This window comes from Amblyomma maculatum, chromosome 1 (genome assembly GCF_055883805.1).
Source record: "Amblyomma maculatum isolate TAMU_Amacu chromosome 1, ASM5588380v1, whole genome shotgun sequence".
In the NCBI taxonomy this organism is placed as follows: domain Eukaryota; kingdom Metazoa; phylum Arthropoda; class Arachnida; order Ixodida; family Ixodidae; genus Amblyomma; species Amblyomma maculatum.
The window spans coordinates 253,178,824-253,203,281 of NC_139344.1; the positions used below are offsets into that span (position 1 = coordinate 253,178,824).

The 24,458-nt window shown below is 43.7% G+C and overlaps 1 protein-coding gene across 4 annotated transcripts in view; it reads right to left on the reverse strand.

Annotated features, from left to right (window-relative positions):
• The window catches only part of LOC146206250 (uncharacterized), a 93,536-nt gene extending 70,637 nt beyond the window's left edge, over nt 1-22,899 (reverse strand). The window contains exons 1-7 of one of the 4 annotated variants that reach the window (XM_084590863.1): nt 22,390-22,895; nt 22,286-22,312; nt 19,716-19,840; nt 19,042-19,217; nt 11,856-11,984; nt 6,233-6,373; nt 1,102-1,209 (exon numbers count right to left, since the gene is read on the reverse strand). In XM_084590863.1, coding sequence (XP_084446989.1) covers nt 1,102-1,209; nt 6,233-6,373; nt 11,856-11,903 — 297 coding nt within the window. In that variant the 5' untranslated portion in view covers nt 11,904-11,984; nt 19,042-19,217; nt 19,716-19,840; nt 22,286-22,312; nt 22,390-22,895. Of the gene's footprint in view, nt 1-1,101; nt 1,210-6,232; nt 6,374-11,855; nt 11,985-19,041; nt 19,218-19,715; nt 19,841-22,285; nt 22,313-22,389 lie in introns of all 4 variants that reach the window. The other 3 variants (XM_084590866.1, XM_084590864.1, XM_084590865.1) reach the window with 3 other exon arrangements.
• Nucleotides 22,900-24,458: the final 1,559 nt, after the last annotated feature.

The following is a 24,458-nucleotide window of genomic DNA, read 5'->3' on the forward strand; positions in this document are numbered from 1 at the left end:
TATTTTTGATTATGTTATTTTAATGCCAGGCTGATATCTCCAACCGGTCCAGCAGCCGAAACATCATTAAATTGTTGTCAGCCACAAAAGTCTTTTTATATTTTGTGTGTGTTTAAAGGAGCGAACAGTCTCGGAGTGCAAGGCAAACATTCTTAATTTTTTTATTATTATTCATACTGTTGACATTTACCGGAATGTTGTCTTGTGTTGATTACTGGAATAAAAAGCATTAAATGCAAAGCGGAAGGAAAAACAACGTGCCAATGGTGGGAGTCGAACCCACGACCTCCGAATGTCACGTTCAGTGCTTTTCCAACTAAGCTACATCGACGGCTGTCCCCTCCTCCGCTTGCTTGGGTATATATGTTCACTAACCGGTTTAAACATGTGAGCATGCACCAGCGCCATCCTCATCCCTAGCGGCGGATGTGAAACATCCTGTTATACCGAAAGCGTCACGTAGCACGTGATCATTAGGTAGGGCGGCAGCTGAGCTACAGCCCTCTTATGCTACCATTGCGACCTCCAGACTACCAGAACCGAGACCCTCGCAAGCTATTAAGCAGACAATTGAAAGGCAAATGAGGGGCTCGCTAATAAAGCATTTAAAGGAGCGAACAGTCTCGGAGTGCAAGGCATTCTTTTTTTTTTTTATTATTCATACTGTTGACATTTACAGCAATGTTGCCTTGTGTTGATTATTGGAATAAAGAGCATTAAATGCAAAGCGAAAGGAAAAACAACGCACCGATGGTGGGAGTCGAACCCACGATATCCGAATGTCGCGTTCAGTGCTCTTCCAACTAAGCTACATCGACGGCTGTCCCCTCCTCCGCTTATGCTTATATATATATATATATATATATATATATATATATATATATATATATATATATATATATATATATATATATATGTGCACACGCACACGTAAAGATACAATACTGAGCAAGGGCTATAGCTGCACACATGTGCACAAACACTAAACACCCATATACGCTGCTCACAGGTTTCTGCTTTAAGACAGAAAGCTCGAGTAGAGCATTCAGCTATTTGTCACATAATGTGAAAAAGAAAAAATGATCACACTCTTTTGCATACCTTGAGTGAACCACCAGTTTTACACATCCCTTTCAACTTTGAAAACATTCGAGACGGCAAATTGGCCCTGATATCATCTTCCTTTATATTGACGCCATAGATTGTCCTCTGCAATACACCATAAACATTCGTTATACACATTGTAATCAAAACAGCAGACAAGCTTTTGAGCCACTATTAACACAGAAGTATTCATTTAACTACCTCAAAGACATAGTTTGTTCATTCATATTGGGTAAACGATGCTGTAAATAAGGTTTACGTAAGAAAAAACACCGCGATAACAAGTCAAGAGAAATTTTAACATTTTTTTTGCACTGCATGCAGGTATTTTTGTACTCTAACCGTTAGTAAAATGTGGCTTCCAAAACAAGATTAAGTGTGGTGACCCCATGCTCTGCAAGAAAACCATTCCAACTAGGATGCATAGGCACAAATGAATGAGTCTGCATGCGTTTCACTGTTTCTACCACACAGCTGCAATGAAATTTTTCGCCCCATAAAAATCCATTTCTCTTGTATGCCTAAACAAAGTTCAAAAACAAAAACAAAAAAAAAAGAAAGAAGGATACCGTTTGCAATACAGGCAAACGAACTAGGAATCGCTCGCAAAACCCGCTGTTTTTGAAATTGAAACAGGAAAACAGGCAGCCACTACCAAGCATAGGTCAATACCACGAGGAGGCGCTCACTCACATTCACAACTAGTGACACCCACCTCCCCTCATACACACTTCCTCACATCCATTTACTTGCACTCACACTAATCCCTGCTCACACTAATATCCACTCACTCACATTCATCCACATTCTCACTCACATCTACTCACTCACACTCATTCCTGCTCACATATAATTCACACGCTCACAATCATGCCCTCTCACACACCCACTTACACAGAATTGCAGCCACTCACATATGTCCACTGACGCTTATTACTACCAACATGAAGGAATGCTGAACAAGGGTAGAGGGGGAGCCTCGGTTAGCTACTGTGTAGCCATCCTCTTTCTTTCATTCTACCCTGGATTACCACCAACAGTCACTCACACACATCCGCTCATGACCACTGACACTCACCTCCCTCATACTACTACTGTCTCCTCGCACACGCACACACACACAACTGTTCGCACTCACATACACTCACTCATGGCCAGTCACACCCCTTCATTCCCCCTCCCACTCATTCACATCTACTCCTGCACTCATCCACTCCCACTCCCCCTTGACGTCCTGCAGTTGCAAGTTCAATTAGAATATTTGCAGTCTTTTCCTGCTTAGTTTTTCTTGGAACAAAAATAAAGGCTCACAATGTACTCGCCATTGTCAATTTGTCGTCAGCAATAACAGGCAAATGTTTATTCAACCTAGTAATGATATGCTTGACTTCTTGTCACTAGTAGCGTCACTATACTCACGGAACACTACGGCACGGCAAACTAAACACATTCCTACTACTCACGGTCACTCAATCATACTCACAACCACTCATTCCCATTCGCATACACTCACAACCACTCACGCATGTCCGCTTGCACTCATTACCACAACCAACCACTCACACACACACACACTACTCTCTGCTCACTCCCACTCATGTCCATTCACATTCGCTCACGACAGCTTGCACTCACATGTACTCACAACCACTCACATAAACTCACACTCATGGCCATTCACCCTTGCATCCTCTCATTCCCTCTCCCAACCACTCCCGCACTCATAACCAGACTCCCCCCGACGTACTGCAGCTGCAATTTGCAGGTTTAAATGCCATATCTGCAACCTTTCACTTCTTAGAATAAATAGAAAGACTCGCAATGTGCCGACCATTAGCATCAACATTTTGAGGATAAAAGCTTCTTCAACCCAGTGCTGATGAGCTTTGACTTTTTGTCACTAAACAGTGCCACTGTACTTAAGGGCACAAAGCAAACTAAACATGTCATGTTTGCACCACTTACAGAGCACACAACGCAATATGTGATGCCTATGGAAGCTTACTGTGCTGCCTGAGGACACATTTAGAAAGCTGGGTTGGTGATTTCCTCTTCCCGTATGATGAGGACAAGAAGCGTTTTGACCCAATCGGGTTGATGTTGTCGGGGTAAAGTCTCGATGAAAGTCACCGATGACCACAGAGCGGCAGCAAACTAGGCAAGCCAGTGCCTCAACTTCAGTTTCCTCGCCTCGAGAAGGCACACGCTCGTGATCAGAGCAGAGCGAAGACAAGGATTGTCTAGGACTGACACGGATTGTCGATATTACAATAATGTTCCTTGTGTTATTTGTAGGGGTGTGCGAATATCCAACATTTCTAATACGAATCAACTAAGCTTCTTATTCTATTCGCATTAGAAAAACAGATATTAGGAATTTCCAAACATTAAAAAATTCTGGAATACACCGAAAATTTTCATGTTCACCTCAGCTGGCCAGCACTGTGCACTTGACTGCGTGAGCTGTGCAATGAAGCATCCTCAAAACGTGACTGGGCCGTTTTTTGAAGAGGGACCTTCCCTTTTGGAAAGCGAGCTTTAATGGCAGTATGCACAAAGCGAAGCAGTTGACCAAACCCGGTAAAAATGTCTTCTTTTTTCTTTCATCCCAAATGCAGACATCCATCCAACAAGTGTTTATCAGACAAAATTACTGTGATGCAAGCAGTTTACAGCAGTCTTTGTAGGCCTACTCGATAATTCGAGCTTTCAGTTAATTCCGAAATTTTTTCTTGTCCCTTGAACCCAATTACTGAGAATTTACAGCATTCAGCAGCAATATGACAGCTCCACCCAGTATCATGCAGGTGCTTCCATGCAAAAAGCTGGTACACGGAATGCTGTGTAAAAGTTGTACTGAATTTTTCAGTATGGTATACACGTACGTGCCATTCCAGTTTATTGTAATTTGAAAATAGCGTGTGAATTCTGAAATAACATGAACCATGCTTGTTATTTTCAGACACTCAATGACTGCTCTGACACTCTCCACTCGCTCACCCTCATTACATACATGGCTGCTCACACTTACCCTCGCATGCATTCACTAGCACTCAAACTCACTCACACTCATGCCCAGTCACTAGCGCTCAATCTCGCATCCACTCACGCTTACACCCACTCACTCACATTCACACTAGCACTCATGGGTGTGAGCGTGAACGAGGTGATATGAATGAACTCCCAGCTCAATCTCGCGTCCATCTACTCACGCTTACACCCACTGACTCACATTCAAACTAGCACTCATGGGTGTGAGCGTGAATGAGGTGATATGAACTCCCAGCGAGTGCGCCGACCTCTGCCAACAAATGCCGGAATTAACTACTCAAAACTACTTGGGCCCTGTAATTAATTACTCTATAGGAAAGGAAAGGCGCAGTATCTTATCACACGTTCTGTGAACACCTAAACCACATCCTAAGGGAAGGGAGGAAGGTGGGGAGCGAAAGCACAGTTGTGTAGTGGAGGGTTCCGGAGCAATTTCAATCACCTGGAAACCCTTAACCTGCACTGTCATCGCACAGAACACGGATGCCTTTGCGTTTCGCCCCTACTTGGGCCCTTTAGTTGTGGTACTTTGGCAGCTCAATGCTGTCCGCAGCAATCACCCCAAGCGGGCATGTATTACGTTTGTGAACTGTGAAATATGACATGAAAGCCAATCACAATATTTCACAGCACAGTGAATGAACACCCACAAATATAGACCCCTCGTTGTCTTGCACCATATACTCTGATCCGTCTCACATGAGAGATGGCACTACTAGTACTGCTTTTGCAAAAAACTGGTTTTTGGCCAGAAGAGGCACAGCCAACATACCTTCTGATTAATTCTGACCAAATCAAGCAAGGACCACATAAGAACATCACATGAAAGATAACAGGTTGCCCGATTCCAAAACATTCACTGTGTGTGTTTTCCTGTCCATCAAATGCATTTGTGCCCCCGATAGCTTCACAGTGATTCAGCATAGCAAGTGGTCCTGGAATTTCAAATAACCTTACCGCAGTACCAAACCTATGATATCTATAAGCTACATTTCACCCTCCTAGTATCCAATTCATCCATTCACTACAATTTGCCTGACTAAGAATACAGCACTAGAGTCCCAGTACCTACATTATATCCAGCAAGTTTGCCAACTACTTCACGCATCACCACATGCATCCGTCGTCTGGTAGAGCTTTTGCATCATCTGCTACAGAGAGAAAGCGTCAGTAAGTCATTAAGGGTCATGAGAATCGGTTACGTGTGACCTTCTAACCTACTATACTTAAAGTTCACAGCATGATGTAGGAATTTTAAGCATCAACAAAGACAAGAACAAGAGAGGCGACACAAACACACAAGCACTACCTATTAACTGACTTTATTGGTGGAAGGCAACACCATATATAGGGCGAATAGTGGGAGGAGAATGAAACCAAAACGAATAACAATGAAAAAGAAAAAAAAAAAGAATCAAAGGTAAAAACCAGAAAGCAAAGTATATGCATGGGTGGGCGTGTGTTTCACATGAAAAGACACCTTTGCTAGGGAACCAACAGGTAGTAGCGTTGAAAAAGTGAATCGCGTTGAAAAGGACACTATTGCCTTCCGCCCATAAAGTTGACAGCACTTGTGTGTGTTGCCTCTCTTGTCCTTGTCTTTGTTTGCGCTTAAAATCCCTACATCTAAATGAACTACCAACTCGCCCAACAGAAAGTTCTAATGAATTACTGTCACAGAAGCCTATTTATCCCCACTGTTACTTTTCTGCACAAAGATGCAATGGACCACACATCGGGTCAGTGTTTTGAAATGCCCAGGCATGACTATCACTAAAAGATGGTACCAAAAAGCAGTTACACGTTGTTAATGACCCCCTGATACACATGAATATCAAAAACCCCACTCAGACTGCAAAGGGAAGTAGGAACAATTAATCAATGCAATTTCACAATTAGACATGACAAGCACACTTCTTTTTTTTTTGTCTTTCTAAGGGGTGTACTATCCAAACATCACTTTCAACTTTAGCAGAGAAATAGCCAAAAACAAGTTCACATTCAGTGCAAACTGGTTGTTCCCTTTCATACCGAGAAGACCCGAATTTCCATCAAAACTACAACTAATTCTACAAACCTGTGTCAGACTGGCAACAAAATGAAAGCAGTGCCCGAGGCGCATCCTGTGGATGGCATAGCACACATCCAAGTGCTGGTCTTTGTAGGCGCTACGCAGAAGCTCCTCAGACTGATTCCAGTGTTCCAACCGCAACCGAATCTGGAAGCACATTTTGCACCCAACAGCTACTCACACTATACACTTCCTTTGTATTCAACAGCACGTTTGCCTGCAAACCACAGCAATGCATAAGCCGTTTACTACGAGACCAAAACCTGCCCTATGCAAAAAAAAAAAAAAAAAAAAAACAATCCAGAGCTACTCTGCAATCTACACAACTAGCAAAAAGTATTTGTGCACAAACAGGCACCCCGATTTGCCGAAATAAAGTGACCAAGTATGCAACAGAAAGAAAAGCAAAAAATAAAAGTAAGCAATGCAATGCTGTTTGCAAAATTTTTTTTCTTTCTTTTTTTTTTTTCAGCTTTATATTTAGGGTGTTCGCAGGCTACTTTTTCATATCCTCCCCCTGAATAGTTCAGACCAAATTCCAAGATCACAGCAGAGGCATAAAAGCTTGGAGAGTAGAAACTATTTACATCCAGGAAGCTATTTACCAAAACTGTACACCATGTATTGAGGCTATAAATATTGCATCTAAAACCGATTTGCTCAGTCTGTTTTACGGAACTTATATTGTTTTTCCTGGACGAAGCCCAGCTTCAAGCTGTGACATATGAAGCAATCACTACCATCTTCCAGCCCGTTAATTAAAGGGGCAGTGAGGCCTACCATATTTTCAAGTTAACAAGTAGCACACATGTACAAGTAAAATATTCCTCCAAATGGTAGTTTCTCAAAAAGAAAAAAAAAAGCTATGCATAACTCGCATCGGTGTGTAAGACAACCTGTTCATTAAGCAGTCTCCATAAAGAAACTTTAGAGACGCTTAAGGTCCACCTCAAGAGTGGAATGCGATAACATTCATCACCTTTCATTCAGCCTATTCCTGCTTGTCATTCGCTTACACCTACTTATCGTACTTAAGGCATTGATTTGCTTTGGCAATGAACTACACTACTCGGTCCGGCCAAGCTCCAAAAGATTTGGGTGTCTGGGCGGCTTGGCGCACAATATGAGGCAAAAAAAAAAAAACATCCGCTGCAAAAGAGCGGAATAGTTAGAGGCTGCACACGTCCAAAACGGGGACATAAGATGGAACCAGGTAAAATCATGGAAGAGTGGGTAAAACCTACATGGCGCCATGACCAGCGCGGCGGCCGGCGGTGCTGGAGAAAGGGGACAGCAGCCGCGACAGCAGCTGCCTGCTCTCTCTTCCGCGCAACCTCCAAACCTCGCAACTAAATACTCGTTAATTCCAGCCCTGTTAATTTGTAAATACAGACAAGTGGTGCCAGCACGGTCCCAGCCAACCTCTATGAAAGCCCATGATTTTGGATGGGCGCTACAGGTTGACTTTTCTTTTTTTTTTGCGACAGCCATCCAACCTTCCACCCATCAGCCGTCAACGGAAGCACGCGATCAGCAGCGATCATGACGGCGGCTTTTAGCATCGCTCCCTTCAGAAGGCGTTTGCTGCTATCGTGTGTTCCAATGATTTGAGTGGCAGTAGACGGTGACCGCCCCGGAGCGGTGGCCTTGTGACCTCGCATTCGGGAGGTACCGGGTTCGATCCCTGGTGCCGCCGGTTACCCACCGGTTTTTAAATGGGTACAAGCTTTCCTCCGGCCTAGTGCTCGGCTCTTCTGGGGTGAAATGCTTGGGAAAAAGGGTCACGGCCCAAATAGTTGCGTCGATGTGGCAGTGATTCGTTCCGCCATCGGACAACAATAAGTCCGCCTTGCGCGGCAACAGCCCATTATGTGGCCCTTTTTTTTTTGTTTTGTTTTTTTTTTTTTAGGACTGCTGCAGCTGAGGCTCTAAGGGAGCACTTCAGGTGAGGGTCAAAGGAAGTACCTTTGCAAGACAAACAGAACCACCTTTGCAGGCTTCGAGGTTCGAAACTGGGTTTGGGCCCACTGCAGAGGAGGGGCGCGCAGCGGGGTTTACGGAGCTTCTCCCAAACGCACACCCCTGGAAAAGCCGAGCGCCAGGCCGGGGGACGCTTGTACCCATTTTTACCGGTGGGTGTCTGGCGGTGGGTTTCGAACTAACCACCTCCCGCAGCCAAGACGGGCGCTCTAACCACTAGGCCCCTAATCGCTCATAGCATGATAAAGCAAACATACTGAAAAGTAGGCTTGCATAACCGGACAACCACTAGCACTTTGCCAAGTACATTCCCCCCCCCCCTGGAACTAACATCAAAAGGTAAACACACCGTTACCGCTACTATCACTGCGCAGCATCTTGACGCGCTGCCAGGAAATGTGTTGTGGACTGTGACAGCGCAAAACGGAGGGGAGGGACGCGTTAATAACTTAAGCCTTTTTTTTTCCTTTTTTTTTTTTTCAAATTCTTAGGCACAAATCGGGGCTGAGTGAGTTCATTATAGGAAGTGGATTTTTTACGCGACTAAATACAGTACATTTACCGTAATGCAAATGGTGCTTTTAAGGTTTTTCAAGGCCATTTGATAATTCGAACATCGGATAATTCGAAGAGAAGTTCGTCTCGTGAAGTTCAAATACACGAGTTTTTGCTGTATTGCCAAAAATGGTAATACATGCTGCTATGGTATCAAATGTCAACAAAAATTATGTCCACATCGTACTAGGACAGTTCCCGCTGCTTCTACTGTGAATTTTTTTTATGAATGCAGCAGTGAAGAGTCTGAATATGACTTCACCTCCGGCTCAGCTCGAATCATGATTCTGGAGAGGATCAGCCTGGAGCTTCAACTGGTGGTCCAAGGTGAGCCTGCTTTTCGTTTTAAATTGCCTTTAGGAAGTTACGCATGGCCACTGCGTGCTTTCGCTGTTTCACCTCTATTCATTAAGGTTCCAAACAACCTACGGAGGGGTTTATAAATGCCACCAATGCAGATGGGGATCGAGTTAAGACTCCAAGGAAACCCAGCATGTGCCGAGTGAAAATGTTCAGTAAAAAGACGATTAAAACATTCTGTCAACCCCGACTTGTTTCTTCTGTTTTATGCAGTGCAGGTCATCAAAACTATATGTAGAAACACAAATAATCATGCGTGGACCTGCATTTTGGCAGACTCAAGCTCGTTCAGACAGGTCCTGGGAGCAAGTCGCCTCTAGTAAAATGGTCCCATTCACCTGTCTAGTGACGTACACATGGGCAACGTGAAGGTACCACAACTGAAAGTGTACTGGAGTGTGGGAAATCTCTACAGTGGTGCCCTCCCACCACAGATCATGACGAGAAGCTGCCTCACAGCTCAGCTGCCGCTTTGGCAAGTTGCACACTTGGACAATGCACCAAAGAAGGCAACATACAGATAGGCACTCCAAATTTTCACATCTAAAAAGAAAAAAAAGCTAGAAAGAATGTAGCGCATTTCATACACCATAAATTTGATTTTATTTTGCATCCATGCTCTTTGAACTTTTTTTTTTGCATCAAAAATGCATCGTCTCTCTTTGATGCTATGTATGCCACTTCTTGACATGTACAGTGAAAATCATAATGAAGTGCCAAAGAAATATTAGTGCTATAATCAATCATTATTATTAATGAGTCATGCAGAAAAAAAGAAGTAGCGAACTAAAAAGCATTTAATGAGAGGAAAGTAGCTTACAGTGCTGATATTCTTGCAAGAGAAAATCCCCATCACCCAGCTTTAACTGGTTTACACCTAGTATTTTGTTCACATCCCTCTGCAGGGTGCCTAACAACTGCACATATCTAAGTTGAGGATCTTTAGCAGAAGTTAAGTGGTGAAGGGACTCTGTCGCTTGTAGAGCCTCTCTTCCTGTCTGCACTTGCTGTGAGCAGAGGTGACGCTAAGATGTCACCTCGTTGGTGAAACGTCCATTTCTCACAACTGTATCGCCGACATGCAAGACTTATCTCAGTCTTGACATGCCACTGTCACTGTTACAACAGTGGAAGCTTTGCAAATCTTGCCGTCATTGGCATTCCGAACAAAGTCCACCTTGCATCAGAGGGAATAGTGACGGTGAAAAGGAAAAAGTAAACCGTACTAGCGCAAGGCGAGTGCACCTTAGCAACTAAGGGCATTCTGTACGAGGCATGTGGCTAATACATTGAAGCAAAAGCACCAGACCGTGGTGGGTTTTCTATGAGAGGCGAATCATGAGAAACGTTAATAATGGACTGCTCCACCAAAGAAAACTGGGGAAAGTCTGTCTCCTTGTGCTGCTGTGGCATGTAAGCATCCCTGACGCACAAGACCACTGTGTGCGCGTTCATGAGGTGTTTCCACTTCTACAGTATCAGGTCGATCAGTCAGTCAGCTCCGCCACCTCCTCATGTGCGCGCTTTCACACTGCGACCGTGATTTGGCTGGTGTGGTTGTAGAGTTTCCTTGTTTCGGTCTCTTTTAAGGTTGGCTCTCAAATACTAGATTTACCTATTACATCTAATGATGCACTATGACAGCACTGTAATAAGCGGTTTATTTTACAATAGAAAACATGAGAAAGCTGATGGTGCCACGGTAATCTATTGTTATATATGATACACATAATGTTCTAACCGGCATTGTTGTGGTAGGTTTGACTGTAACACAGTCTGCCACCTTTTAACAAGTATCACACAAGCGTTGACAGCTCAGCCCTGCTGCACTGGAAGAAAAGAGAGAGAAGAAAGCATGCGAGGACAAGGGCGTGCCTGCAATTCCTTCTGCTGAACTGACCGTTGTCTGCTAGGCCGTCCTGATTAGTGTGAAGCCACCCCTATCCATAATTAGCTGCTATGTGTCGGGCTCAAAGAAGCTGTAACCGTCTTCTTCATTCGTTTCAAGTGCGAATGATATCCTAAAGTGCATACGTTTTCAACAAACAACACAGCGTGCCCAAGAAACCAGCTGCGATCATTACTTATGAACATCTAATTGCAGAGCAGCCTCATATAGGCATATTAACTGACAAGAAACGGCCTTGAAAAGGCATCCGTAGGCATGACCCGGGCCTAGCGTCATGCTTAAAATGCTACATATTTTCCCAAATTAAAGCGAATAAACGTGCAGCGCACAGAACATGAAACACGCACGCTCACAACTCAGACATTAAACTTGCTTAGCAGGGGTTGCTTCTCACGAAGCACAACAGCCAAGCAGTTGACACTGGCTTCAGAAGCATGATCGGCACATATGCATTTCCACTCATGATTTCCACTCTGCTTTGCATCGGCATCGCTGTGCCAGGCAGTCGGCTCTCACGAAATACTTTTGGAAAAGAAGCCGACTGTACACCTTGGAAAGACCATCCAAATAGCGACATTTTAGTAGGTGTTATAAAACGATGGTGCAAATATTTCATTTATTGAAAAAAAAAAATTCCAAGATTCCTTAGAATCACTTTTTTTTTCGACAGCCTCAAAACAGTTGATTCAATACAAGAAAGTGTGATGTCTCGCAAATGCACAAAGGAACAAAATACATGAGCCTGTACAATACAGGCTTGTTTGGTGTGGAATACCTAACCAAGAGCTATAGCACTCCAAAAAGAAAGACAATAGAGAAACAAACCCTCAATTTCGGCATCGACGGTTGCATAGTGTACACTGCATACAGCATGTACAGAGCAAACACCTGCTCTTGGAAGTCGCAGAAAGGCTGCCACAGTGTCAGTATGGTCACAGTTACCTCTTCAAAAAGCTGCATAGGAGACACGCAAACAATAAGACACAGCAGCATTATTAAAAGAGTGATTATGCATCAAGCCTTACAGCAAAGCAATAAGAAATCATCACCTGTGGGACAATGATAGAAGTAATCTTTCCTATCAAATCTCTGGCTTTTACGTACTACACACATGATCAATTAATCCTAAGCAAGTCTATCTCCAGACTCATCATGTCCTCTTAGTATGCCAGAGAGCTTTTGTAGCACATTTTCAGGATGTTAAAATTTTCATTCCAAACACAAAGTGAGCTTTAATATGCCCTCATTGTGAGTAACAGACCGTCATATACTTCCGCATAGTTTCACAATAAAAATAGCAGTTAAATTTTTTTATGGTGGTGTACAGGTAAAAAACTTCAAAGTTCAAAGCCACAGCCACCCATCAACTCTTAAAGGGGTGGACACCAGATATATGGTTCCTTTGTTTTGAATGTTGCATATTGCTTCGGTATGTGTGATACATGCTCTGCGATTCGTACATGGATGGTAAATATTTCATGATTGCATTAGTATTTATACTGAGAGATCAAAGTTTTGAGCAGGGTGTCGAACCTGAATTTTTTCGGGTTCGGTTTATGTTCCGGAAACAGATTCTGTTCTGGTTCAAACAGGTTCAACCCTCCTCGAAATGGTTCAAACCGGTTCAAATGGGCTAACAAAAAAAAAAAATTTGGATTTTTTTCTTACTTCACTTTTTAACGAGCTTTATTTACTGTTCTAGTACACAATAAAAGCTGAAAATTCACAAAGTAGTCAGTCGATTGTTTTTGTCGTCAGATATAACAGGCTTCAGTGAATACACAGACCTCAGCAAAATGTTTATAATGAGTGATCTACGATTAGAGCAGGATGGGGAAAATAATGATTTTCATTGGCACATAACCAACAAAAGCAGTCATGTACCAAAAGAAAATTAAAAAAGAAATAATGTTTCCTTCTGAGCTTTTCAAATTGACAGAATTTCACATGAATTGTATTTTAGAGTGAAACCTCTGCTACTGCATGTACGCTTCGTCCGGCTCCCACTAAAGAACTGAAGCCAGTTCAAGGTCAAACCAAGCACACACCCCCCTCCCCCCCAAAAAAATAAAGATGCATATATCATATACGGGACTATACATATCACACAGCACATGAACGGTTTTGCATTTCTATGAAAGTGAAACACAAAGGCACCCATGTGTTGTGGCCAGAAAAGCGCTGAAAAAGTCCCCTCCGCCACGTATTGGGGTTGGAGTCATTATTGTATTTGCCGGAGAAGCGGATGAATTAAATGTCTCGCTCCTGTGGCCGAGATACGATGTGACCACAGTCTTGTTGCGCGTCATAGTTGCCTGCATAGGTGTGCTATACAAAACCTTCTTCTGGCACTTTGAGGCCAGACTTGTATGTTTAGTCCCATAATTTACAACAAGCATGACATCATGGCTACTCGCATATATTTCATTATGAGCTCAGTAAACCCTGTCAACTGTTCTATTTGCCAGCATAGAAATACCGAAGGAAGAAGACATTGTCGAGGGTTGCTGACGTCATCCGGGTTCGATGACAAGAGAAGACATATTTTATTCCAGAAAATGCTGTCTCGACGCTGACTTGTGTAGATATCACAACTAGAGGTATTGTAGCTACTAAATACAGTTCTGGGTGCCGCAACAGCTTCTGCTTTTAAAACTTCAAATCACTCGACTCTGCTCATTCTAGGCACCTTTTCAAAGGCATAGAGCAGGTTCTGTACTTTTTGAATTTTGAAAGAACTGTCTCTGTCTCAGAGTTCTTGCAGGCAGTCTTCTTCCCTTTCCGTAAGAAACGTTTCAAGCTTATGATCAGCTTGTAAGCTTAGGGGACATCCTGCTGCCGCCTGTACTTGATCGCCGCCAGTAATTCTACAGAGCCGCTTCCATGCGGTGACCAAATGCTGTTTTTCCTGGCACCTTCCCTGGCTGGTCAACGTATTGTGATATTCAGGGTCTCATGCTGCAGTTCACTGATTTCACAATTACAACCATTTCCTACTCTGTTTTTTTTTTTTTCTTAGGGTTATTTCACAGGTTATTTCGTTTCGCTTGACCTTGTTCCTCTCCCAGCTTTTCAAGGCTTTTGTCCTGACCTCCCTCTTCAGTGTGCAATCCGTAGACCAGGTTACTCATGAGTTACGTTTTCTCTCAATAGTGCACTTCTACCTTTCAGTACCACCTTTCTGACTGTCTTAGGTGGGAGAATATTTTTACAGGTCCTCGGTGCGCAATCACGTGAAACATATGTGACGTAGCCTATACTAAAGCAACAAAGAATATGAGATATGTGTACGTGACGTACATTTATCTCGTGGAATTTTGTTGTTGTTGTTGTGTTTTTGTTTTTGCCTTGAGAGAGGCGTGCTGCTCAGTCAAACGGCGCGATGCGAGGGAATGAAGAGTGAGCGCCAGTTCTGTGCGTTCACTATCTTTTGCTTCATTCTTTTTCTTCCGGTAGTTTCGCGAGGTGGCTGGTGCTCGAAACGAAGCGAGGACTCAAGCTGTGAGTCTAGTTTGGTTTGGTTTTCGGGTTTAGCGTCCCAAAGCGACTCATGCTATGAGAGATGCCACAGTGCAGGGCTCTAGTAATTTCGACCACCTGGGACTCTTTACCGTGCACTGACATCGCACAGCACACGGGTACCTAGCTTTGCATCCCCACTGAAAAGCGGCTGCCGAGGCCGGGATTCGATCCCCGCATCATTGGGCACAGTAGTCGAGTGCTCTTAACACTGCGCCACCCAGGCAAGGTAGTCGCGAGTCTGTTTCTTCGCCACGCACTGCAGGTACAGGTACAGTATGTTTGCTTTCCTCATTTTAATGAAAACGTGCAAGAGTACTGACCATTTATGGGACCGCAAATATATTGAGTAGCTGCGCAGGAGTTATTTCACACACATGCAGTTCGGCATTTGCTAGAAAAGAAATAATTGTTTAGATTGAGATCATCTTCTAAAGGCGCGTAAACGCTGATGTTTGGAATTAAGCTGTGAAATTATAGAAGATGTCGCTTAGCTTATGGACAGACAATTTTCCGTCACTATACTTTTTTCACATAACAGGCATGACTTGAGCTAAAACAGCAGACTGTTGAGCCTGGTGCTCTAATGCGGTGCGCAGAGAAACAGTCAGATTTTTAGCGCTCCTGCCGCTCAGGCCAAAGCAGCCCATCTCCAAGCCCTCACTCGTTTGAAACCCCGCTGTCTACGTTGGCTAGCCTGCCCGCCCCTCCTTTCATCCTTTCCGCACTGCTATGAAAAAAAAAAAAAAAAACGGTGTGCGTGCTGCTGTGCGCTTTGCTCGCGAGGACGGCTAGACACACCCTCTGTAGTCGTATAAGCCAAAACAATAGCACACCAAATAGAGCTTGTGAATTAATACTCCCACCAATATTTCCACTCAGTTTTTGCTTCACCTAGACTTCACATTTGAGCACCAGAGCTTCACTCCTAAAATAAAGCAAGCAGACATTGCTCGGGACAAAGGAAAAGAAACCAAAAGGGGAAATCAGCTTATGGAACTTTGTGCTAAGTTCAGATACAACTCAAAAACAGACCGGTAAATTGCTGCTCAAGGCGGCCTTCCCACCATCAGCGTCAGCTTATTATTCTGAATCCTCGGTCAACCAAATTGCCCCTCCCGTCGTATACGGCTTCTATGCACATGTCATGCGACTCATTCCAGTGTCGTGGAACAATAGGCAAATAAAAGTATTTCGGTCAAGTTTTAACAAATTTTGAGTTGAACATGGTTACATATTTTCTTTAAACGTGTTACTCAACTTACAAATTATATGCTACTGTTTCAGTGCCTAGGAAGGCTCTCGAATTGAGCAACTTTCTCCATCAGCCATTGCGCCATTTCGCAGTACAGCGGCCACCTGCGCTCGCAATGAGATACTAGCCTAATACCAGATTAGTGCTATGCATGTGGCAATATATTTTCCTTCGTTCTTGTCATCTTATTTCAAAGGCCAGTTTTTCAGTATGGTTGTGATGTTTGCGGTGTACAGTGGTGCTTTAGAAATAAGTTAAAAGGCATTTTACAAGCAGCAATAAAAGGAAAATTGAAAGTATGTTGCCAGCAAAAGAGCGTCAAAACTGTATCGCGAACTGGTTCGAAATGGTTCCTCCTTTTTGTTCCGGTTCGGGTTCAGTTCCAAGATGGTGGAAAAAATTTGGGTTTGGTTCGGTTCCGGGAGAAAATTCTGGTTCGGTTCCGGTGTTCGGTTCGATTCCGGTTTGACACCCTGGTTTTCAGCACCAAGCCGTGCTGTGACATCAGAACAACGGAAAAAGAGTAACCCTGGTCCTGTGGACCCAAAAAGCTGTAATGGCCTACTGCATTGTCTCCTCTTGTACACATACCGTGGATACCAGCATCTTATGAATGTAGGAACACTTGGTCAGTACAACAATACGTTAGGAAAAACTGAGCAAGCAAGGCACCAAAGCAAGTTCTCAAACCAAGCGGCTCACTGGCGTTAATCTCAGAAAACCACATATTCACAACACAATTTCTGCGCTGTATACAGCTTCGTCACACTAAGCCGTTTCAAATGCTGGGCAAATTCTGTGCGAGTCCAAGGGTGCCAGGTTTGATTCCCATCTCATTCCAATTGTTTGTTTTGTGGGATTTAACGTCCCAAAGCCTCCAAAACAATTGTCTTTTCAGCGAAATTCTTTTGCTTTATATACTTATATACAGTAAAACTTGTCTGCTCAGCCCCGTTAATTCCAAAATTCTGACAATGCAAGCTAGAACTGCGATCCAAGCCAATGCCCAAGTAAGTTTACGGCGTCGGACACCCGTTAATTTCGATGGGATACAGCATCAAAGTATAACCCACGCAGGCAACGATCATCAAAACAGACCTCCCCAAACCTGAACTGCATGTAACAGTGGTGCCCACGCACTTCTTGAGTGCTATGGAGGAAAAGCACAATGATGATCTGAAGTTCCCCATTTCCAAAATATGGCTTGGTAGCATAGTTTCGCTATCGCTTCCTTAACTTCACATAATCCCATGGCTGCGATCAGGTACGCACATTGCCAGTCGCACTTTTTCTGACGCTGCTTGGCACATCAGCGTTGTTTTATTTTTATCTTGCGTCCCGCTATCCTAAAGCCTACAACCCTCGCTTGCATCCACATGCTGCTTCCAATACGCAGAAACTACAGGCTGGACACACAGTTCCACAGTACTGTGCTTCACAGCATAGGTGCTTACTATGAAGCAAACAGTTTTCAGCCGCATTTTCAGATTTTTGACTAAGTCTGAAGCACAAAAAAAGAAGACAGGGAAGTGATAGACACACAGGACACAGCGTTGTGTCCTGTGTGTCTCTCACATCCCTGTCTTCTTTCTTTTTTTGGTGCTTCACGCTTCACCAAAAATGTGCAAAATCTACAACCTAGCCAAAGAAACAGCTTTACTGAACCGCATTTTTAGGCCCATTCGATAATTCAAATGTTTTTATCGTCCTCTAAAGGACAAGGTAACAAGCTTACTGCATATGAATAGGATTTCAGTCACGCTGCAATCTTGTGGTCACCAATTTGTTTTATTCACTTTTCCGTTCTGCCACTCCACATGTGACATCAAACCTTTTTGACAAATCCAGACTGTCTCTACCCACCAACGATGCCAGCAGACGGCACCATTCACAGGATCTCCGCTGAACTGAGCATAAAAATTCCATGACAATTCACACGAGAAGAAGAGGACCTCATTGCATCTCATGGTGGTTCTAGCTGTACGCTTGTCAAATTTTAGAACTGCCCACTTTGATTTTGACATTTCTGACAATTCATTTGAACGGCTTCACTTTTGTTTTTCCCGGAACATAATATTGCTCAGCCCCCTGGTGTGCTAAACACAACCTTTTTCTCAAGAGACTGAAAACTTGTGCACTCATTTCTCACATATAGATGCATGCAATACACCTTTATCGAGTAGCGCATCCCTCTTTTGGCCGCCGGGTGAAGTATGTTTGACAGGGCACATTGCCAAGGCTCCCTCACATACAGTATTTTGTGTTTTTATCGTGAACACTTTCAAAAATTTTCCCGCTTCAACCGGTGGCTGCACACAGAGCTTGCATATAACGGTAACTCTTGTATCGTGGCAAGTTTTACAATGACACCTACTCGGTTGAGCCGTGCAAGATGCAAAACCGTAATCACCTGTGTTAAATTGACGGACCGAAACTTGCAAAAGTCATTTTCTCGCTGGAGAGCGTTGGTGGCGCCATCGCTTCACTGCAATAGAACGCGTCACTAAAGGCACTGATGAGGGCATTGCAAAGTATGCAGGCCTAGAGTGCAGGTCGTTTGAATACGCCGTTGCGTCATTTGCGAATAAAATGGCGGCACCAGCATAGGAAATAAACAAGAAAACTAAGTTCAGGAATTCGTGATGTCATCCTCTGCAGAACAGGACTGCGCGATGTTGTCCACGAAAGCAGACGAATCAGCTGAATGAGATACAGTGACCAGGCAAAAAAAGTTCTAACAATGCCTTTTAATTGGTAACACCGCATTAAATCAGCTGCATCTGATATTTTTAGCTAAGTTTGACGCAATGTTCGAAGCGCTTCAGTTGAAGCATACGAAACGCTCTAAATGGTGTATTCAAGCATACCTCGAAGCACCCCGAACGGTGCTTTGTCATGATGCTTTCCATTGCAGAAAAGAGATGGCGGCACGACGTTCTCCAGCGAGAAAATGACTTTCGCGAGTTTCGGTCCGTCGATTTCTACACAGGTGATTACGGTTTTGCATCGTGCACGGCTCAATCGAGTAAGCATCATTGTAAAACTTGCCACGATACAAAAGTTACCGTTATATGCAAGCGCTGTGCGCAGTTTCACCACAAACGAGCCAGCGGTTGAAGCGGGAAAATTTTTGAAAGTGTTCATGATAAAAATGCAAAATACTGTATTTTTGCAGAAATTTTCACAATAGTGGGGTGGGCTTATTTTACAACCAGTAACGTGCAGGGCTGGTCTCACCTAGTCTGTGCAGAGATGCGCATGTCATCTGTGGCCATATCCTGACACATCTTGCACTTGCTTTGCTCTATTTCTTAATCCATGGCAAATGGACGTTGGCAAACTTGACCACGTCTTCTTGCTTGATGAGACCGCAGGCCAATGTGTGCATTTTCAAGGACCTAGAATATGCTGCACTGCACATAATATAATGCAGCAGCTCATCACATTGATGGCTGAGGGGACATAGTTCGTGGAAAGACACATGTAGCGATCTCCTCCCCCCAGTTTCACTTGGCACAACCGGCAAACATAGCAGCCAAGGAGGCATTGCGCATGCGCAGGATATTACTGGAAAAAGCTGCGTTAGCAAGTATCTACAGCCTTACTATGAAATTTTCACTGCACATTGTCGAAACAGGTTTTTTTTTTTTTTTTTTTTTCTTCGAAGGTTATATTTTCAGTAGTTTCTCAGTAGTTTTATCATTCGGTTACGCCTCATACCTATGCCTGCATAAATGCTGAAGTCTTTTTTTAAATTAATTTAGACCATTACCCCATAAAGCAAATGTACCAACTGTGATTAACACGAACACTTGAAGGCACACCATGAAGTGTAGGGTAGGTAATGTAACACGGTAAATATCATGCTGCCATACCAGTGCATTGGCAGAGTTCGTGTGCAAATGACCTACCTCGACAAGCTTCGTAGGTCCAGACATGGCCAAAGTGAATTGGTACACCCCTAATTGTTTCGCAAAGCTCTTGTCCTTTGGAACAAGCACTTAAGTTAACTATGACCGAGCTTCTTAGTCAAGACCTAGTAACAAAAAAAACACCAATGAGATGTGGCTGCCAACGAGTGAACTAAATCTTTTGAACTGTAAAGTAAGAATTGCCTAAAGCACTCAAGCAGTGTGCCTAGAAGCAAATTAAGTAAAATATTAACTCAGCTGCTTTGTTAGGAGGAATGTGTTTGTGTCTGTGGGATTGTTATGACTGTCTGGCTGCGCTACCAGTTGTAGGTATTACCAGCAGAAGTCAGCACCTGCCTTACGATTTCACTTTACTTCTGCGCAGCCCATCGCTCGACCGCTCTAGACTAGTGTGATTGACTTTGTAGCTTCGTGAGCAATGCCCGAGACCGGAGGCGAATGGTATGCATGGAGGTCTCACAATGCAGGTTCACTAGTGCAATCTTCGAAGTCAAACTAAACTACGACTTTCTGGAAATATGCTCTACCGTATAACATAACACTCCAACTGCTGATCTGAACATTTCTGTTTCAGGTGTGGCTTTACATCTCAACTCTTTCCCTACCGCGCCCATTGAGCATCGCTACCCCGCTAACGACGACTTCGGGCACCGATTTTGAACCCTTCCGCGTCGCTCACGGACACACTATAATATCTAGTCTGTAGTCGGATAACTGAAGTTTCGATTTTGATGCTGTGTACAACTTTCCCACGAAGCGGCTATTTTTGAGCGCGCTCCGAACACGCGGCAGAGTCTCAGTCGCATGCGAGAATGGCGGCATCAGCGTCGACGACCCGCGATTTGAAACATCACAAATCTGACCACGCACTATCTACGACCGATTTTATCGATGACCCAAGCAGAAGCGACTCTGAAGATGCTGCCAATTATTGTCAGAATTCAGTTCCGACCCTGCTGACGACGGAAACCAGCACGGAACACCAGTGGCCGCACTCCGGCCCGCTAACGATGACTTCGCAAGCAAATTTTGAACCTTTCACCGTCGCTCACGGACACGCTACTCTATCTAGCGCGTAGTCGGGTAACTGACGCTTAGGTTTTATTGCTGTTTACATTTTTTTCCCACGAGGTGGCTATTTTTGAACGCGCTCAGAGCACGCGGCAGCGTCGGAGATGCATAAGAGAATGGCGGCATCCGCATCGACGACGCGTGCTTCGAAATGTCGCAAATCTCACGATTGCGCACTGTGTACGATCAATTTTATCGATGACCCAAGCAGCAGTGACTCTGAAGATGCTGCCTCATCATCAGATTTCAGTTCCGACCCCGATGACGATGGAAAACAGCCCAGAATAACATCGGCGGCCGCACTTTGTTGCCCTGTTTCGCATGCGTCTGGGACCGCTCTGAATGCTTTCATTTTCATTCATTTCATTTATTAATACTGTCAGCCACCATCAGGGGCTGTAACAGGAGTGAAAAATACAAAATGAAAAAATGAGAAACACAGAACACGATGAAAATCAATAGTCAATCAAGAATCGTCTCTGAATACACACACAAACAAAACAAAAATGCATCACACAGAAATCAGAACAGCCACCTTACACAACACATCGCCCTGTGCTAGTGCCATAGATGAAATTTTCTAAATGGCATACAAATTCACATAATGATGAAGATCGAACAGCAGAATCTGGAAGAGAGTTCGTCTTTACAAGTTCACGGAAAATAACTAAACTTGAAGAAATTATTTTTTATAGCCGGCAATGGGATGAACCTACTATGACGATGCCTTGATGCCTTGTGTTGGCGTCATTTATCTCATTTCCAGTGTGTCAACATCATTTGGGCATGATATCTTCCCTCCCGCAAAATAGGGAATGGCGTTCTGCCCAAGAAGGTAACCGGACATCTGTTCGACGTGGCGCTCTGCAGCGGCCCTCGTTGACTGCTCATTATGCATCAAGAACACTATTTAATACTGCACTTCTATTTTTTTCACAGGAAGTGGCCAATATAAAGCTGTGCATTTTGTATATCTTGAAAAATGTTAGAAAATTTTGTTGCTTCATTTACAAGTGCATTTCGTTAAGTTTGGTTTAATTGTTTTCTAAATCTGGTTTTTGTGAAATTATATTGTGTGTTACAACCCACAACATCATATTCAAAGTTGTATGCCTAAAAAGCGAATCTATTTAGCTTTTGTTTCGCGTATTGTATACAAATTTAGACATGACGGTTTTTACAGAAAAAAAAAAAAAAAGAAATCTACTCAAATCTACAGAAAACGGCCATTTTGCCCACGGTAGGGAAAGAGTTTAAACATGTCCGCTCTGACGTTTACAAAACGTTTGTTTGCTAGCTACCATAATTCAGCCTGCTGCGAGAACTTTAGATCGCGACCAGCTAAAAAAAGTAACAAGGACGCTCAATTTGGGATAAGGTTGTTCTCGGGCCATCGTCTGTAGGCGACACGTGAAGCCGAAATGGGAGTGCCGGCGCGCGCTATGACTGAAGCGAACGCCCGCATGTCGAAAACTCACCGACTTTCCCGAGAATCTTGCCTTCCACTGAAATAAAAAGAAAAGGCAGTTAAGACAACTACCGTCTACAGCAATCTTTTCAATTTCGAAATATATCAACTTACCAGAAAATCAGTGAGAACTTCATCTCTCTCCACAACTCGCGGAAGTCCTTGAAACGGGTAGTTTTTGCGTCCACGAATTTCTTCAATAATGTTTTCATGTCCTTTCGGAAGCCAGCGGCTATTTCAAATCCAGGCATTTTCCTGTATATACAGAACGTTCCTTTGTGTTCAAACAATTTGAATCTGCCCGGGAGCACGCCAAACACATGCGTCAGGCGTTACAAGCCACTCACTCTCTTCTCCGAGTGATAAGTGAGCAGAGATGGAGGGAGTTGGAGGAAACGAGGAAACTCCAAATCATAAATAGTGGTGGCGCTGCTTTTGGGACGAAATAAGGTTTTTGCTTGCGCAACGTTGACCCAAAGAGCAAATTATTATAAACTAATCAGTAAAAAAAAAAACTAAAGCTCTGCAGCAGAGGTTGAGCACAACATGCACTTTATGTCAGGTAAACGAACACTGGTTGTCTGTACACAACGATGTAAACAAACCTGGCGGAGCACAATGGCACAATCGTTCGTCATCGGCGCATTCGCGTGCCAGTTTCGCGCTCACGCGGTAAACACCGAGCCGCCGAGCTATGTAATGTTATCTACAAGCACTCTTTTAGCAAATACACGAGCTATTCACTAAGCAAGCAGCGGTTCGAAATCAACAGCCACAGAGCCGAAGCGGTCGTGATACGCAGATACCTCGCCGCCCAACAAAGGCGTCGGCTCTTGCTGTGTTCGCGTTTCGAAGGCATTCTAAAGTCTCGAGTGTCTTCGCGTAGCTCATTCGACATGGAATGACATTTCAGTCCAATGCATTCGAAACACTTCGTGTAGCAGCGCAGGTTCGGCATTAGAGTCGAATTACATATGGTTCGAAGGCATAAACGCCCGTGTTTGTAATAGCAGGGTATTATATCCTCTGTCATACGAGCAATTTTAGACTAAATTCAGTAATATCAAACATTATGAAAATAATTGAAAGGGTCGTACTATACGTACTTCGGAGTTCGTGAACAAAGAAAATATTCTCAGCCCTTACCAAATGGACTTTTTTCCAGTAGCGCAGCCCTCTTGGGGCCGCCAGGCGAAGTACGATTGACGGGACGGGTCAGAGAGAATTTGTGCAAAAATTATTTCCTAGTGGCGGGGTGAGCTTATTTTCAAAACAGTAGCCGAGTGCAGGGCAAAAATTGCATTACCTTCAGTTTCCGCATTATTTATTAGCATGACTATCTGCATTCCTTGAAAACCAATTTGGGGCAGCCCTCTCATCTGCGCTTTTCAACATACTCATGAAGGCTGCACTTTTCTGCGGCTGCGGATATCCAATCCCTTTATGTCTGCCTGCAAATGTACCTGAACTCCATTGAGAATTGGTTGTGTGGCTTGCGACTGACGTTAAATGTGAACAAGAGTGCCGTTCTTGTTTCAATATAAAAGAACCCAAGAGTTTGTCTACAAATTCCTCAGGTTAGGTCTTTAAAAGATCTAGATGTAATTTACGACGATAATCTTACATGGCAGCCGCACTTTAATGTCGCCAGGGAAGGGGCTCGTGCCACGGCATGTTTTTTGCTGCCCCCCAATCTCCTTTTTCGGTGTCCATTGACGTAATTAAGTTTCACACCATGCAGGTAATTCTGGTCCCAAATTTGCTCGATTAGCCTTCCTAGAAGCGGGTCTCCTTCCGGACATTTTCCCAAATAATGCTAAATATTTATCATCGATTTTAAACTGATTATTAGAAGATATTTAAAAAGCCTTCCTACTAGTACAGTAGCAAAACCGACGCATCTCAGTGTAATGATGAAGCAGGTGTGGGCATATATCGTCCACATCATGGTCTTTTTCTGTGCGTCTTCTGGACTTCCCTCTCATTTTTCAAGAGGAGTTTCTGGCCGTGGTACGTGCTCTACAAAAACTAGACTCCACTTTTTGTGCAGTGACTGTCATATTACCGACTCTCTATACTTATTCTCGTCCCTCTCTTCGTTAGTGGATTCTGCACCCGTAAAAACCTTCCTCTCCCTGATCTATCATATAGTATGGGTATCAGGTCACAGCAATAGGACCTTA